The 17,460-nt window shown below is 38.3% G+C and overlaps 1 protein-coding gene across 4 annotated transcripts in view; it reads right to left on the reverse strand.

Annotated features, from left to right (window-relative positions):
• Positions 1-3,124: 3,124 nt before the first annotated feature.
• The window catches only part of LOC106867709 (uncharacterized), a 41,175-nt gene continuing 26,839 nt past the window's right edge, over positions 3,125-17,460 (reverse strand). For all 4 annotated transcript variants that reach the window (XM_089362958.1, XM_089362960.1, XM_089362959.1 and 1 more), the window contains 8 exons: positions 16,473-16,655; positions 13,883-15,605; positions 12,932-13,022; positions 11,334-11,415; positions 10,383-10,453; positions 9,461-9,556; positions 8,106-8,246; positions 3,125-7,637 (listed from right to left, as the gene is read on the reverse strand). In XM_089362958.1, the coding sequence (XP_089219084.1) occupies positions 7,552-7,637; positions 8,106-8,246; positions 9,461-9,556; positions 10,383-10,453; positions 11,334-11,415; positions 12,932-13,022; positions 13,883-15,605; positions 16,473-16,655 (2,473 nt within the window). In that variant the 3' untranslated portion in view covers positions 3,125-7,551. The remainder of the gene's footprint in view (positions 7,638-8,105; positions 8,247-9,460; positions 9,557-10,382; positions 10,454-11,333; positions 11,416-12,931; positions 13,023-13,882; positions 15,606-16,472; positions 16,656-17,460) is intronic.

Raw genomic sequence — 17,460 nt, forward strand, 5'->3', positions numbered from 1 at the left:
CACACGCACACAAACACACAATATGTATATACTGTGAAATTCTATCTCCCAAGTCCACCCACATAGCTTTCATCAAACTGAGGCTAAAGGAGAAGAAACCACATATTTCAGAAATGAACTTTTCAGCTACACAGCTATGCTTGTACCTAATCAGAAATTTATATTTAGAACATGACTAATAATGAAGTCAAAGAACTTGTGTAAATATTGACAGTTTTTTTTATTTTTAAATAATTTGGTCTCATTTCTTAATGTTAATTGTTGCTGATTATCTTAATTTGATTAAATCATTGCTTGAATATAAATTATAGTAAGACTCTAATGAAAGAAGTTTAACTTGCATCTAAATCTGTCTTCTGCTAAGAAGTGTGCCAATGGCAATGAATGTGGTTAAGGTGGACTTGACCTGCCATGGTATAACACGCGCACAAGCACACTTGCTCTTAAGCTTCTTCCTTCCTATGCATTTCTTTAACCACAAGATGTAACGAACTGCTTATCAGAAGCTATGCTGCATACTGTTCTATAGTTAGGTCAAACGGTGGTCTCACTATATCTTGATTCATTACCTGATGCCAGAGATTTTGCAGAGTTGTTTTTAAAAAATATTAGATTTTCATTTATTGGCGATTGATGAAGTCTATAAGTTCACCTATGAAATTGATTTAGTTTTATGATTGCTGATAAAGTTATTTCCATGCTCTCAAGCAGTTATTGAAACATTTGTTTCACAAACTACAAACAAACAATAAGACTGGAGTGTTTACTAGATGAAGAGATGGTGATGCTCTTTAGCTCCAGGCCAGCCCTGATCAAACAAACCTTTGATCTTTCTCTATCGATTTTTTCTTATTTTTGATCCGTAATGTTTCAAGAACTTCATAAAACAATGTGTCTTTTCTTTTTCAAGATGGCAGAATATAATTTGAGGGGGATATTTGCTACTATTTCTAGCAGGGTGAGCAACCATTTAAAAATGCCCTCATTGATTTAAATACACAATAATAGAATTGTATTAATACCCCGCTCTACTACAAAATACATCAATTCACAACGCATGAATTGGTGTCAACTATTTCTCTCCCAGCACCTAAGATGAAGTAATATATTTTCTTTTACTGCTCTGCGGCCATACTGGGGCAGCATCATTAGTTTTCGTCAAACACATCGATCTCAGTATTTGCCTGATACTCATGCTGTGAAATGGTTATGTCCCGTTAGAGAGTTACCTCCCTTTACATCGGTAATTCACCAACAAAATATTCAATGAATTTCAACAATTTCTTTCAGGCAAATTTAAGCGCAAAGCATTTACCAAGCGGAGGCCGTGGTAAAAGACAATCGTCCAATGTACCGTATAGAAGGACTGAACACGGCACCACATGTTTAAAGACTGAACTTCTTAAACACACAGCGACGATAAGGTCTCTGTTAATATGATCAAAGGCTGAAATATTAGAATTTCAATACTAACATTATCCACCGTTTTTCCAACAACTATGGCCCTACTTTTTTAATTCAATGCATATCTCAACACTCGCGAACACACTTATAAAATCAAAACACAGTACAGCACTCTTGACTGATGGAAACATTTTTCCATGCTCAGACTGTCAAAGTTTGGAATACCCAAGTCATTTGGTAGCTGTCAGAATACTGCATCCTTCAAAAATTCTATGCTTCTCAAAGTTCGTCAATACTATTCCTGACATGTTGATGCATTCTTCCTTCTTTATGGTTCCTTCACTGTCTTCTTGTGTTTTATTCCACGTGCTTCTGGTTACCTCCTCCTGACTGGCCCTTGTTCCGGTGACATGTAAAACGCACCCACTACACTCTCAGAGTGGTTGGTGTTAGGAAGGGCATCCAGCTGTAGAAACCTTGCCAGATCAGATTGGAGCCTGGTGCGACCCTCTGGCTTACCAGTCCTCAGTCAAACCGTCCAACTCATGTCAGTATGGAAAGTGGACGTTAAACGATGATGATGACGATGTATTGGGTTCAGGTTAATTTAAGTAATTTTGTCTTCTCACCTGAAAACCCAAAACTGGAAAATATTTTTTTTCTCAGGTACATAGGCCACACATTTGGAGGAGGCAGTATGGCGGATTTAATCAACTCCAGTATTAAATTACTATTTTATTTCATCACCCTTTGAAGGATGAAAGAGAAATTTCAACCCCTGCTTGATTGAACCCTTTAGCATTTAAACTGGCCATTTCTGACCCAAATACTCTACTTGTTTTATGTCAAACTGACCAGACCATGTCATTCTAAAAATATATACAAACACATCATTGAAATTTGAAAGCTATGAGATAATGCCTGATTAGTTCAAAACAATGTGAATAAATAAGCATTATATTCAACAGGATAATCTGAATGCTAAAGGGTTAAAGTCAGAAAGCCAGTAATGGGTTGTTTGTGATTTGTCAAAAATCACCAGAATTAAAAAGAAAATGACACCATGAGAGAAAGAGAGAAGAGAGAGAGAGAGAGAGAGAGAGAGAGAGAGAGAGAGAGAGAGAGAAAGAGAGAAAGAGAGAAAGAGAGAGAGAGAGAGAGAGAGAGAGAGAGAGAGAGATACACACACACACACACACACAAAGTGAAAGAGATAAGTTTAAATCTGTATTTCAAGATAGAAACAAACAAAAAATGTTCAGAAGAATCTACAAACCTTTTATTGCAGAAATGAAGGCTGCAATGTGAGGGAAAATAAGGTGCACTTGGCTGAGTTTAGCTTATGTGTGTGTGTGTGTGTGTGTGTGTGTGTGTGTGTGTGTGTGTGTGTGTGTGTGTGTGTGTGTGTGTGTGTTATGTATGTATTATATGCATGTGTGTGTGTGCATTATGCGTACATTTTGTATGAGAGAAAGAAAAATGTTGCAAAGTGTCGCTATACATAAAGCCATGTCTGAGAGAGAGTATTGTGTGTGTATGTATGTATGTGTGTGTGTGTGTGTTTATGTGTGTGTGTGTGTATGTATCTAGATCTGAAATGGAGTGTAATTTACAAATTGACTGCCATTAGGGAAAAAAAAAAGTTTCGGTGCTGGAGGTGGTGATGGCAACAGTGGTGTAAAAGTAGTGATGGAAGAAAAAAAAAAACAAATAATAATAATAATAATAATAAAGAAATTTTATACAAAATAGGAAATAAAAAAACCAGAGTCCAGAGAAAATAGTGCTGGTCTACATTGAGAAAAGAATCCTCCTTTAATAAAAATGACATGCCATAGGAGATGCAGATCAACTGAGGTTTCAAAGGAAATTCTTCTTTAGAAAAGGAAACGGTGAAAAGTTTACAATAGTACTTTGGGAATAAGTTATGCAGTCAGATTTTATTCTAAACAGTTTGAAATCTTGTTCTCCAAAGAAGAAGTTTGCTCAAACGCCAGTACTTATGTCTCCCCTTTGCTTCTCTGGCATGTCAAGTTAATTTTAAATTTGTGAACTTTATACAAAATAGAGTTTGGGCTGCAGTTTAGTTAAAGTAAAGTCAGCAGTGTCCAAGCTAAGATGGCTGCCATCTCAGAAGCAAATAGGAGATAGACATGCATGGAGAGAGAGAGAGAGAGAGAGAGAGATAGAGAGGAGATGCAGAGTGGTCAATGTGGATTAAGATCATGTGGCAAAAGAAGAAGGGATTATAATGTAATGGATTTAGTGGTTGTGTGTGTTGTGGTAGGGGTCGTTTTGGATTGGATGTGTGTGTGTGTGTGTGTGTGTGTGTAAAAGAAGGTTAGGATAAAGTAAGAAGGCATGTAAAAGAAGAGTTTGATGGGAAAGAAATCAGGAGAGTGTTGTAAGGGGGAGTAAGCACGTGAGTGTTGAATGTGAGGGAGGGGAAAGAATGGGAGTGATAGGTGCAAAGGAGAGAGGGAGAGAGAGAGAGAGAGAAGAGGGGAGACAGAGAGAGAGAGAGCAGCATGTAAGTACTGGAGTTTAGGAAGAGAAAAAATGAGTGCTGAGCAAGAAAGGAGAAAAACAAAGCATGTGAGTATTGAGTGAGGGAGGGAGGGAGAAAAAGCATGAGTGCTAAGTGGGAGGAAAACATGCTGAGATTGAGAGAGTAGGAGGAAGAAAGAGAGAAAGTATATTTTGTGAGGGTAAGTGAGAGTAAGGAAGACAAGTGCTGAGTGCAAAGGTGAAAGCAGGTGAGAGGGATAAAAAAATGGCATGCATACATAGGGAGTAAGCGGAGGAGGGGAGAGAAAGAGAGGGAGACAGAAAGAAAGAGTAGGCTTGAGAGGCATGTGAATGCTTTAAGAGCCAGCATTATAGTGAAATTTGAAATTTAGAAATATGTATTTTACATTTAGCAGTAAAAAGTCATTAACCACACATCTTTTGGTCAGGAGTTCCAGGGACTGAAGGAGAAAAAATGGATAAAAAAGGGGAAATACAGCATTCCTTGAGATCCAAACCGAATAATATTCGTTGGTACCCTATATAAATATATATACATTCACATACTATATTCCGGGAAGTACCAACATCATCCATAATATTTTTTTCCTTTGTGTCTTTTAACAGAGTGGCTTCTAGTATATGTAAATGCTGCAATGTCACAAATAGTTTCAACAATACCAAATATTTGGTTCGATGGTTTTTCTTTTGCATTTTTTTTTCTTTGTTGATTGTTTGTTGGTTGGAAGTAAAAAAAAAAAGATAGATAGAAAGAAAGATAGAAAAAAAAAACAAACAAAAGCTCCGAGCAATGAATAGCACATAGCAGTGGTCAGCAACATGCAATGTTGGCTGCAGTTTGGCCAGAGACGTTGTACTGTCAGTATTACTAGCTGCCAGAAACAGAGATCGCCTTCGTCACAGGATACCGATTTGTTTTTGTTTTTTGTTGTTGTTGCTTTCTTTATTTTTTCTCAAGGACTCTTCACAGACGGAGAGCATGTCACACTTTCAATTGAAGTTGTTTCGCCTCGTCCTTGAGTTATCTGTCCTTTTTCCCTCTGGATGGAAAATAAAAAACCATTGTGCCATTTCAAACAGTGGCTATGTGAAGAGATGGGGGTGAGGTGGGGGAAAGGGAGGTGATGGTATGAGGGGGATGAGATCTGAGATCCTCCATGAGTCATACTGACTCATAAGGGCCCAGTATCCCAGTTGCCGTGGTGCATCTATATTATCCCCAAGATGGGATGCTGGTCCGTTGCATGGTTACTCATTTTTGCCAGCTGAGTGGACTGGAGCAATGTGAAATGAAGTGTCTTGCTCAAGAACACAACGCGTCACCTTGTCCAGGAATCGAAAACTACAAACTTACGATCATGAGTTCAACACCCTTAACCACTAAGCCACACGCCTCCACATCAGGGTATGAAGTGGAGGTGAATTATGTGTGCTACATGTATGGAAGACCAAAAAAAGCAATGGGGGGAAAATGGTGATCGGAAACCCTTTTTGTCTTTTGAGAAGATAGGCCATGTGTTATATTCATTTTCACATGTTACCCTTTAAAAATGATCTATAAACATAAGCACAAGGCCAGAAATCTGAAGGAAAGGGATGAATTAATAAACCCTAATACATGACTGGTACTTTATTTTATCAACCTCGGAGGGATGAAAGGCAAAGTTGACCTTGGCGAGATTTGAACTCAGAATGTAAAGAGCCATAACTAAATACCACAAAGCATTTTGTTTGACACTAATTCTGAAATTCCACAGCTTCTTAATAATGCTTCCAAATTTTGGCACAAGGCCAGTAATTTCGGGGGAGGGGGTAAGTCGATTACATCAACTCCAGTGTCCAACTGGTACTTAATTTATCGACCCCAAAGGGATGAAAGGCAAAGTTGACCTTGGCGGAATTCGAACTCAGAACATAAAGAGACAAAATGCTCCTAAGCATTTTGCCCAGTGCAGTAATGATTCTTCTACCAGCTTGCCACCTTAATGATGATGATGATGATGATGATTTCTAACATGGGCACAAGGCCACAGCTTACAGATGAAGGAATAGTTAATTAAATGTAAATCGATTTAACTTCTACTGATTTTATGATGAAGGAGTGTTCCTCCTTCAAGTCTTCAATCAACTTCTAGCAATGAAACTGCCAACTACACACTCACACAATTTGTGTGTGTATATACATACATATATATAAATATATATTTCTTGACCTTTGGGATTCATGAAGTCAGTTGTCCACAGTTTCCATTACATATAAGTGACCAAGATCACAACATCCTTCCTGAACGGGACACCAATCTATCGTAGGGTTCAAGCCAGCAATTCTGAGGAGAGGGGGTCATATCCATTACATCGACCCCTATACTTAACTAAGACTTTACCAACCCCAAAGGGATGAAAGTCAAAGATGACTTCAGTAGGGCCTTCCTTCATAACCCTTGGTTTGATATATATATATATGTATGCCTACACACACACACACACACAAATATATACTGACCAAAGTCTTGTGAGTGGATTTGGTAGACGGAAGCTGAAAGAAGCCCGTCGTATATATGTGTGTATATATATATATATATATATATATATATATATATATATATATATATATTTATGTGAGTGTGTCTGTGTTTGTCTTTCCAACTATCGCTTGACAATCGATGTTGGTGTGCTTATGTCTCTGTAACTAAGCAGTTCAGCAAAAGAAACCAATAGAATAAGTACTAGGCTTACAAAGAATATGTCCTGGGGTCAATTTCTTTAGCTAAAAAACCCTTTGAGGCTGTGCTCCAGCATGACCACAGTCAAATGACTGAAACAAGCGAAAGAATAAAAGAAAAGAATATACACATTCATATTATATGCATACATATATATCACATATATATTATATACATCCAGGCACATACACATATTACACACACACATATATAAAATATGGGTGTTTAGTTCATAGGTGATCTAAATGAAAAGGAATGCTACATAAGTGCTGTAACGGATTACTAGGGCTCCAAGGTTATAAGCTGAGATGGTAGTTATGGAGCCATTGCAGATTTCCGATGCAGTGGATATATACAATTGTTAAAGAGGACAACAAACATTAAGGCAAGGCAAACATCTCAAGTCCCTCCTATGGGATATTCCGGAATATCCCAGAAACAGCTGTAAGACTGAATTTTTTTTCCAATAATAATAATAATGTATATGACTTGAGATGTTTGCCTTGCTTTAATGCTTGCTGTCCTTTTTAACAATTATATATAGATATATAGATATATATATATATGCATGCACTGCAGATGTTTTCATGGAGAGGGACTAGTTTAATCTAGTTGTTTCTGGCTTAAATTGGCTGTAGCCAAGCAATGCCAACATTATTAAATCTATTTAGCTGAGACTATGATGATGATGATGATGAGGGTGGTGAAGTTTGAAGTCATGGTGGGGAGGATAGTGGAACGAGAGAGAATTGGGTGGGTGAGAGGTGAGGGAAGGGAACAGAGAGACAGTTGTGAAAACAGACATTTAGGTCTGAAACTACTGATCAGTGAGTTCCAACTGTCTTGCCCTGGTAGACACTGTGGACACAGCGATAAGAGTTTCCAGTGAGACAGTTTAATTATCACTGGTGTCCATGGCACACTTTCCTATGTTCCCATCCCAGATGGAATTCTTTGTCAGTCGGTCCTGCCGTTTCTTTTCTGAAAAACAAAAGAAAAAAGAAATCTATTTTTAATAATGACCGATATAGACATGGATTGTTTGGTTGGTCGTTTCTAAAATTATGCTTTACACCAGTGCTACTCAAAGTGGTGGTCCACGGACCGGTGCCAGTCCGTGAGCCATCAGCTGCTGGAATACAGTGAGTTTCACAAATTGAGATTAGAGGCATTCAGAAGTAGTCTTGATGAGGGAGAGAGAGTACAACATATCTAAACTGTGTCACTGCACTCCATACAATTTCCACTGTATATGGGAATGCCAGTATGGTCCTTAGTCGGATGGGAGTGTTGTATATCTTAAAAAATGGATATATTGAGTGAACCTAATAGTCAAAGTGGCTACCTACATGCCACAGGTCCATCTTATCAGAGTTCACAACAGACTAATCAACAACACCAGCACTTACAACAATGCTCAACATTAACACTTTGCTTAGCGAAACCTACCTCTAGCTTCTTTTAGTTGCTGGCGTTCTTGATCTCGTTTCTGTTTAGAAATGTGAGGTGTAAGACCAAGAGCTCCTGTAACCATCCGGCGAGCTGTAATAGCTGATGTTTCTGGCCTTGGTTTATAAGGCTGTAGAAACTCTGAAAAATAAACAAAATCAATAAACACTTAAACTGTGTTTGGGTTGGAATGCTTTATATATAATTCAATACTTCAGAAAAAAATACTATTCTTTCTGGATTTCTTTCCATTTGTGCAAAACCTAAACTGGGTCGATATTCACAACTACCATCTTTCTTACACATCACAGTTCAGTCTCTTCTCTAGCACAGGATTCCTCTTAAATCCAGAATTTTCTCTCAGCTCATTTGTGCTTCATAGTTCATGTCTGCCAACATCCCACATCCAGCGTAATATGTTTGCCTCATTTCTTCCCAGTCATCACATGACCTCTACATTTAGGGCCCAAGTTTTGTTGCTGTGCAACATTGCATTTTGTGTACAAATTTCATACAATCTACACTTGGCAGGGGAATCCCTTTGTTGCCAACAAAGGTAACAGCTCCTTGAAATTCTTGTTTACTTGTTCTTACTCTGGCTAGTCAGCTTTTTCAGGCAGCCCCTTTTCACTGCTAATTTGATCACCCAGAGAAGAGTCATTACCAGGTACTTTTAGGGAAACCTCTTAACATTTGAAATAATATATTTTACAGGTCCTATTACTTGTCACTCCTGTGCCTCTTTCATACACACAGACTGTCCCCTCTGTCCACCTGCTTGTGATCTCATTAAACCTCATGTGGACCCATAGTTTAGACTGGTTACATTGTATGAAATTCGTGCCAAGAAAAAGTCAAAGTAGACAGTGTTTAAGGGGGAAGGAGTTGTAGGGAGAGACATGGGTGAAAGAGATATGATAACAATTTAGAACATGAGTGGAGTAAGAGGATAGAATTTTAGAGAGAGGTGAATGGGTGAAATGAGGAGAGAAAGAAGAGAGAGAGAGGAGAGAGAGAGAGAGAGAGAGAGAGGATGGGAAAGAGGTAGAGGAGTAGAGAGAGGGGGGAAAGGAGTTAGAGGGAGAGACAGAGGGGGGAGACAGAAAAGGGGTCATAAACAAAGGGAGAGAAAGTGAAAAAGGAAGGAAAAGACTTGATGACAAGAGGGTAAAATGGTAAAAAGTGGGATGGAACTAAAGACATGGTAAATGAAAGGTCTCAGCTGTAATGCCTTTAATCACAGATTGGCTTATTCAGGGCTGACCTAGCGCTAAACAATAAAACAACAGCAAGAGAACTAAAGATGAATTTACTACAGAACTGACTCAGAATTTAAGAATTGGTGCCAAACTTACCAGTACAACGTTTAGCTTTCTGTTTAGACTTTTTCGAAGCTTCTGACATTGGTCGTACTTTCAAAAGTGGGTGATTTTGGGCCAAAGCATCATTAGCTGAAAATAAATCATAGAAAGAACATTATACAGATTGGAAGAGAAGAATTTATCAGTAATTTTGTTCTGTACATTCCTAACTCTTTCCTGACTGCATTCTTAGCTATGTTTCAATTAATGAGCTATGAGGTAAAGTAACAAGCTCTTTATACATTATTAGATTACTGTTTAGAAGGCACATGGTTCAATGGCTAGAGCATCTGGCTTATAATCACAAGGTAGTGAGTTTGATTCCTGAACCAGGCTGTGTGTTGTGCTCTTGAGCAAGACACTTTATTTCACGTTGCTCCAGTTCACTCATCTGTAGAAATGAGTTGTGATGTCACTGGTGCCAAGCTGTATTAGGCTTTGCCTTTCTCTTGGATAATATTAGTGGCATAGACATGTATTTAATATTTAGACATGTATTTAATATATATATATATATATATATATACTGAATTGTTGAAAAAGCCAGCTATACTAGTTTGGTTATACATTACACCACATGGCACATGATGTAATCTAACAGATGCCAACATGGAAAAACTAGGCTTTAAGAAGATGGTGACTATGATTGAAACAGCAGGGAAAGACCTGAATTGTATATAATCTCGCTGTGAAAATTCTTTGGAGATTAAACCCCAAATTGATGAGAACATATATCATCTATTGATGATGTCACCCCTGACCCAGTAGAACAAGCCATGTGATCATCGATTAAAGTGTACACACCTTATAAACATTGTGTTACATACTGAAGAGAAGAAGGAGAAAGAGATGGAGGCAGAAATGAAGGAAGCTGTGCAGACAGGCAATTAAACAGACATTGAAGAATAATACTTACCAGCAACAGGGCTATTAAAAATTGCTAAAGCATGAGTATCATCGACCCATTTGATATCAAAACCCCGTTCCCTGGGAAGCAGAAAAGACAAAATACAACATTAATTAATAGCATAATGATTAATTAATTTCGTTTTTGGATTTGGTTTGCAAGATTCTTTATGTGAGTTTGTGTGTTGAAGCATATTCTGTTGTGTCTGGGGAGAGTCATTCTCTTTTAGTGCCTTATTATTTAACACACTCACCAGTAAAATTTCCACTTATTTCTTTTTTATTTTTCTAAAGTGTGTTAAATTATAAGGCACTAAAAGAGAATGACTCTCCCCCAACACAACAGATTAATTATTTGTATGAAAAGAATGAATTGCATAATAAGCTAGAGATTTCATCTTAAAATTTGTTTTTAAAAGAATATTATCTTAGAAATTTTTGTGAATTGTTTTCATTTACAAAATCTGAAGAATTTAATTTCAACTCCACAGTTGTACCTTTATCTTACTGTTGGATGTTAAACGATGATGATGATGATGATGATAATGACAACGACGATACCAGGTTTCTTTCAGTTTCTGTCAACAAAATCCCACTCAGACAGAGTTTTGGTCAGTCCAGGGAATATTAGAAGACACATTCCCAAGGTGCCGTGCAGTGGGACTGAACCTGGAACCATATGGTTGGTAAGTGAATTTCTTAACCCCATAGTAACGTCTGTACCAACAAAAAGCAGCTGTAAAATGATGATATTGAACCCCATCAGACTGTTGTATATAAGCCACAAACCAAGTAAGCCTCTATATATTACTTTGTTTACAGCATCTTCATATTAATACATCGTTTTAGTTTGCTGGGGCATTTTTCTTTGTTTTCTGGTTTTATTTTAGTGGTATTTGTAATTTTTCTTCTAACTTTCTCCCAAACAACAATAATCAAACTGAATTGAATGTATACTTACTTAAAATTTGAAAACACACTAATTATATCCCGGGTTTGTAGCTCGGAAGAGAAATCAAAAACTTCAAGTACGTGATCGTAAGCTGGAATAACAAATATACAAACAGTAGAATAAATATGCAATAAAAAAACAATGACAAAATAATTATGGTAATAGTTGCAATAAGGCACCTATTCATGAACAATAAGAGCAACAGGGCCAAAGATGGGACCTGAACCGTGAGATCATTGCTTTTCAGGCAATATTTCATTATACTGCAAAGTGCCAGTCACTCTCTCTCTCTCTCTCCCCTGTAAGTTTTTAACTGTATACCACCTTGGGCAAGTGTCTCTTATCAGAGTTCCAGGTCGACCAAAGCCCTACAAGGGGATTTGGTAGACAGAAGCTGAAAGATGCCTGTCATGTATGTATGCAAGAGTGTGTGTGTGTGTGTGTGTGTGTGTGTGTGTGTCTGCATGCACACGTGTTTGTGTTTCCTTGTCTTGATGTCATGCAATAGTTGTAAATAAGTGCTATAAATATATAAGTGATGACATTTGTTGCCAGTTTTCCATGAAAACATGCACGGCCACTGGAGAAATACTACCTTGTTTGGAAACAAGTGAGGGTTGAACAGAAAGGGCGCCTAACACTTGAAAATCTGCCTCAACAAAGGGATGTTGAACAGTGATCCTCTCTCTCATATATATATATATATATATATATATATATATTATATATATATATATACATATACAAAATCATTATTTACATGGTTCAGTGGTTTGACCATCGGGCTCACAATCATGAGGTAGTGAGTTTGATTCCCAGACTGGGTCTGTGTTGTGTTCTTGAGCAAGAACTTTATCTCAAATTGCTCTAGTTCACTCATCTGTAGAAATGAGTTGCGACAGCACTGGTACCAAGCTGTATCGGCCTTTGTCTTTCCCTTGGGTAACATCAGTGGTGTGGAGAGGGGAGGCTGGTATGGATGAGGGACTGCTGGTCTTCCACAAACAAGCTTGCCCGGACTTGTGCATCACAGGGGAACTTTCTAGGTGCAATCTCATGGTCATTCTTGATCGAAAGGGGCCTTTTATCAGTTGGTATTCACTATCCATGATGGCACTGGTAGAGCAGCTGAACTGAACTCAATGGGTCAGATGACCACAGCCTCCAATCTCACAATTTGGCATGAATTCTGTAGCTGGATGTATTTTTTCATAGTTCTAACACTACAGCGGTTTCCCTGCCATGGCTAAAGAGCCCTCTTAAGCCCTGTGATATCACTTTTTGTACTGTTGGCAATTTTTTTTTACTTAGTTTTTGTTTTATATCTTACCTTTAGGTTATAAAATTCTAAACAGCTAACCACAAGCTTACTGCATTTCCAAGGGATCTGTGCATCAAGCAGAATAGATACTACAAGGCAATTCTATTCAACTATTAGTCTTCTCACCAGCGTGCATCATATGCTCACACACACACACACACACACACACACACATATTTAGAACGGGGTGGGGGAGTCTCACGTCGACTAATAAGAAAAAAGTGGAGTAAGGGAGGTAACTGCAACACCATAAAGAAACGTTATCCATTCTGACTTAAATTCTTACCTTTGTAATCTAATTCGGTATCTTTTGGTTGAAAGTCCAAGTAATTAATTTTATTTTTCTGAATTTGCACCTTCCCAATGTTGGCTGTCAACTGCAAATACACGAATAGTTATTATGATTATTATTATTGATTTGACTCAGGTTCGATCTTATTCCTGGTAGGATTTCTGTGGGTAGCAGGTTACTACCTGTAACGTTAGGTATCCACAAGCTTTCAATAGTCTTTCAAGTGCTTAGAACCTTCCTGATAATCTTTCTTATCCCTAAGAGGCAAACTTACTGTAGAAGCTCTACAAGACATTCTATTATTATAATTATTATTACGAGGGTGAGTCAAAAAAGCCATTTTGTTTAGGACAGGTATAATTACCAACACAGGACCATGTATCATACATCAAAATGAAGCTGGCCCTCTGTGGATCACATCCCTACTTCTCAACATAGTCACGTTAGTCCAGTGACAAGGAAGTGAAAACTGTAGTGAAAAAGTGGCTCAAAGAACAGTCAACAGAATTTTACGGGGGAAGGGATACATGCTCTCATTCGAAGGTGGAACATTGCTATTGAGAGAAACGGTGACTATATTAAATAGGAATGTGATCCACAGAAGACCAGCTTCATTTTGATGTATAATACATGTTCCTGTGTTGGTAATTATACCTGTCCTAAACAAAATGGCATTACGTTTTGACTGAAATTACATTCAGAAACTGTACATAAGTCTGTCATGTGTGTGTATCTGTATCTGTTCCGCCCATTCCACTGCTTGATAACCAGTGTTGGTTTGTTAACAACTCCATAACTTAGCAGTTCAGCAAATGAGACTGATAGAATAAGTACCAGATTTAAAAAGATGAGTACTGCGGTTGATTTACTCAACTGAGCCCGTCAAAGCAGTGCTCCAGCATGGCTGCAGTTCAATGACTGAAACAACTAAAAGATGTAACTTACCTCTTCCAAAGCTTGAGGTTCTAAACAATCTCCATTGTCATCATATAATGCCTCCCATGACTCATCATCAACAACTGCTGTAGACGTGGTAGATGTAGCCATCTGTGGAGAAGACTTCTCTGTTTTGGCTGTACTCTCTGACAAACAAGTAGAATCTTTACTTGGTGTGGTTGTTGTCTTAGTGCTGCTGTTGGATTTAAAATTCATATCACCATCACACTGATCTAATTTTGAGGAAGAAGAAGATCTGTCCAAAGAGCTCTCAGCTCCTGAACCAGTACCATCACAGTTTGTTGAGCAAGATAGTTCCGACTCTTGTTGTTGATCAGTTGTAGAAAGCTCACAAGCATTGCTATAACTTTCATTTGTGCTAGTTTTAGAAGAATTACAGTCAGGCTGTGAACTGTTCATATTTTCTGAGTGAGATTGAGAAAGGTCTGCTTCTGTTTCTGAACTTTCTTCCGATTCTGTTTGGTCACACGTAGAAGCATGGACATTTTCAGAGTTCGTCGAGTCAGAACGTTGTTTTGTGCTTAGAGAATTTGCATTCGGCAAAGTCCTCTCCCTTGTCACACTAACCGAACTCTCATTCTGTTGATTTGGAACAGTTTTTTCAGCTGATGACCGATGGTCTTCTCCTTGAGCCAAGGTGAACGGCTCAAGAGGTGTATTGTCTTTACTGGAGACAAACAGCGCATTCGGCAATTTGATGTCAGAGTCAGAATCACACGTAGATTCTGTAGAAAACGCACTCGACAGATCAGTTTTCGTATTCTGTGGAGTGTTGGGTGTTGGGGAAACTTCTTTTGAGTATTTTCGAGCAGACATTGAAGTGCTGTGATTATGATTCGAAGTTTCTTGGCCAATGCCATCCCTATGCGACACTTTGTTGATAATGGCTCTTGTTTCAGGAGATCTAGTTCTTTGGATAGCAACAGCAGCAGCACCAGCAGCAGGTCTGTGGAATGAACTGCCTTCTCTGTCATGGTTGCCAGCAACCGATTGAGATTTCAACGACAAAGGCGACAGCGAGTCTTTATCTGAATAGCCAAAATCTGCTGATGAGGAATTACAATGATATTCGTAACGTTTACCTTTGCCGCTCTTATGAGAAACGTTATTGGAAAAATTACAAGGGACTCCCGAGTTAGTGTCCTTAATTCCAGGAGAAAACCCTTCTAAACCATGATGTGATCTTGATAACTGAAAATATATATCACAACCAGCATCCTGGCATCTAGCAGATCTATTCATATTATTAATATTATTATTATTATTCACTGACAAAGATTCTATGTCGTAATCTTTCGATATCCTGTCTAAAGGAGAAGTGGGTTCCCGACAGTCTGCAGGAGGAATGCTCTTTGAATTTACGTCAAAACCTCCTCCTCCACTCTGCAACTGCATTTGGCGCTTGGCACGTGGCACATAGATTTCCACTTCGCGCCGATTTTTTTTCAGGTTACATCCGTTTTTGGAAGTGTTTTTACGAGCATGCTGTGACAACTGACCATTGTTGCATAGACTTGATGACAGTTCATGTTGGTAGGGAACTTGACCACTTCGTATATCATCTTCCTCCTCAGTAGAGTAGTGCAGCTGCTGCTGCTGCTGTTGCTGTTGCTGCTGCTGTTGATAGTTGTCAGTATCCTGGTAAAGCTGCTGTTTTATACGACGAGGTCTTGGTACATAGAGCTGCTGTTCAGGCTTTTTCTGCTTTGCTCTAAAACAAGCAACAGAAGGGAAAAAATAAATAAAAAGCATTTTAACGTGGTCATCAACATCATAATTACTGGATTCATATTGTCATCCACAAAGTATATAAATAGAATAATAAAGAAAGAAAAAAAAACGAAAGAAAGAAAGAGGAAAGTGAATCAGCAGAAAATAAGTTGAAAAACTGTTTAATGCAAGTTCTATGCCTCAGGCGCATGGCTCAGTGGTTAGAGCATCAGGCTCACAATCATGACGTAGTTAGTTCAATTCCTAGACTGGGTTGTGTGTTGTATTTTTGAGCAAGGCACTTTATTCCACATTGCTCCAGTTCACTCAGCATCAGGCTCACAATCATGAGGTAGTGAGTTTGATTTTCAGACCGAGCAGCACTTTGTATCCTTGAGCCAAACACTTCATTTCACATTGCTCCAGTCCACTCAGCTGTAAATGATTACACCCTGTTACTGACTGGCCTTCTGACCATGAAGAATTTGGCCTGCTTGCTTAAACAGTAGTGTGGCACCATTTGAAAGCTAAAATGATGCAAAGCACATTGTGACTAGCATTGTGTCTGTTGTCCATGCTTGCATGGGTTGGACAGCTTGACGACCAGGGCTGGTAAGCCGGAAGGTTGCACCAGATTCCAGTCTGATCTGGCATGGTTTCTATGGCTGGATGCCCTTCCTAGTGCCAACCATTTTCAGAGTGTGATAGGTGCTTTTACGTGCCACCAGCATGGGTGCCATAATTATATATATATATATATATAGTTTATACGTATAAGGCAATGTAATTATATGGACTCAAGAAAATTAAAAGTAAAATATTTGTGGAGGAAATCTCCAAACATAAGGAAAAAGTTTAAAATTCTAACCTTGATGTATTTGTGGAGTCTGAACAGTATTTGATTTTCTCATCATCTTTCTGGTTCTTTAAGACAACTGGCAATGGTTCCTTGTTAAACAAACTGCTATTAACTGGATGTATTAAACGACCTCGACCACGTCCCCTAAGGGGACGACTTCCTGCAGATGATATTGGTTCACTGATACCATTCCTAGATTGAGGAATAAGAAAAACATCAATATTTGGTAATGTTTCATTTTTTGTACTCAATAAAGATTTCAAGTACAGTTTGGGTTGTTGTATATCATCAAGTCGGTTCTGATGCTGCAGATCTATGATCAAAGATTTTTCAGCTGTAACCTTCCTGATTTTAAAGATGACCGAGAGTAGTTTAAGGAAATTTTTTTGCTATTTCTAGTAGGTCAAATAACACGGCTGAGTCTCTTTAACCCTTTAGCATTTATACCAGCCCAAACTGGCCAGATCAGGCCTCTCGCACCTGCCCTATAATATCAACCTAAAAATGAGTAATCACATCATTCAAATCTCAAAGCTAAGAGACAATGCATGCTTAATTCAAAACAATGTGAATATATAAACATTACATCTGACAGAATAATCTGAATGCTAAAAGGTTAATTGGCTCAATGGTTATTTAGTCACAGGTTAACTCTGATTAAGCAGACCTATGTCAAAAGGCATTCCAGCCATGACCATCCTGTCTTTTTATTTATATATATATATATATATATATATATATATATTTTTTTTTTTTAGATAATAATGGCAGTTTCTTTGTGTCTGAAGATGATGAGGAAGAGCAGCATGTCCTTAGTTGGTCACGCAAACTGATCCCTGACACTGCAGGGCTTTTTCTTCCTGCCTCAGTCCACACAATCTGATCCCACTCTTTAGACTTGGAGGTCTGACCACAGTGGTTCAGTTGGCTAAAACAGCTGCAGTGACCAGCAAGCTGTAGGTTTTACATTGTAATTCAAATACACACACACACACAC

This window comes from Octopus bimaculoides, chromosome 14 (assembly GCF_046866305.1).
Source record: "Octopus bimaculoides isolate indiv1 chromosome 14, ASM4686630v1, whole genome shotgun sequence".
Classification (NCBI taxonomy): domain Eukaryota; kingdom Metazoa; phylum Mollusca; class Cephalopoda; order Octopoda; family Octopodidae; genus Octopus; species Octopus bimaculoides.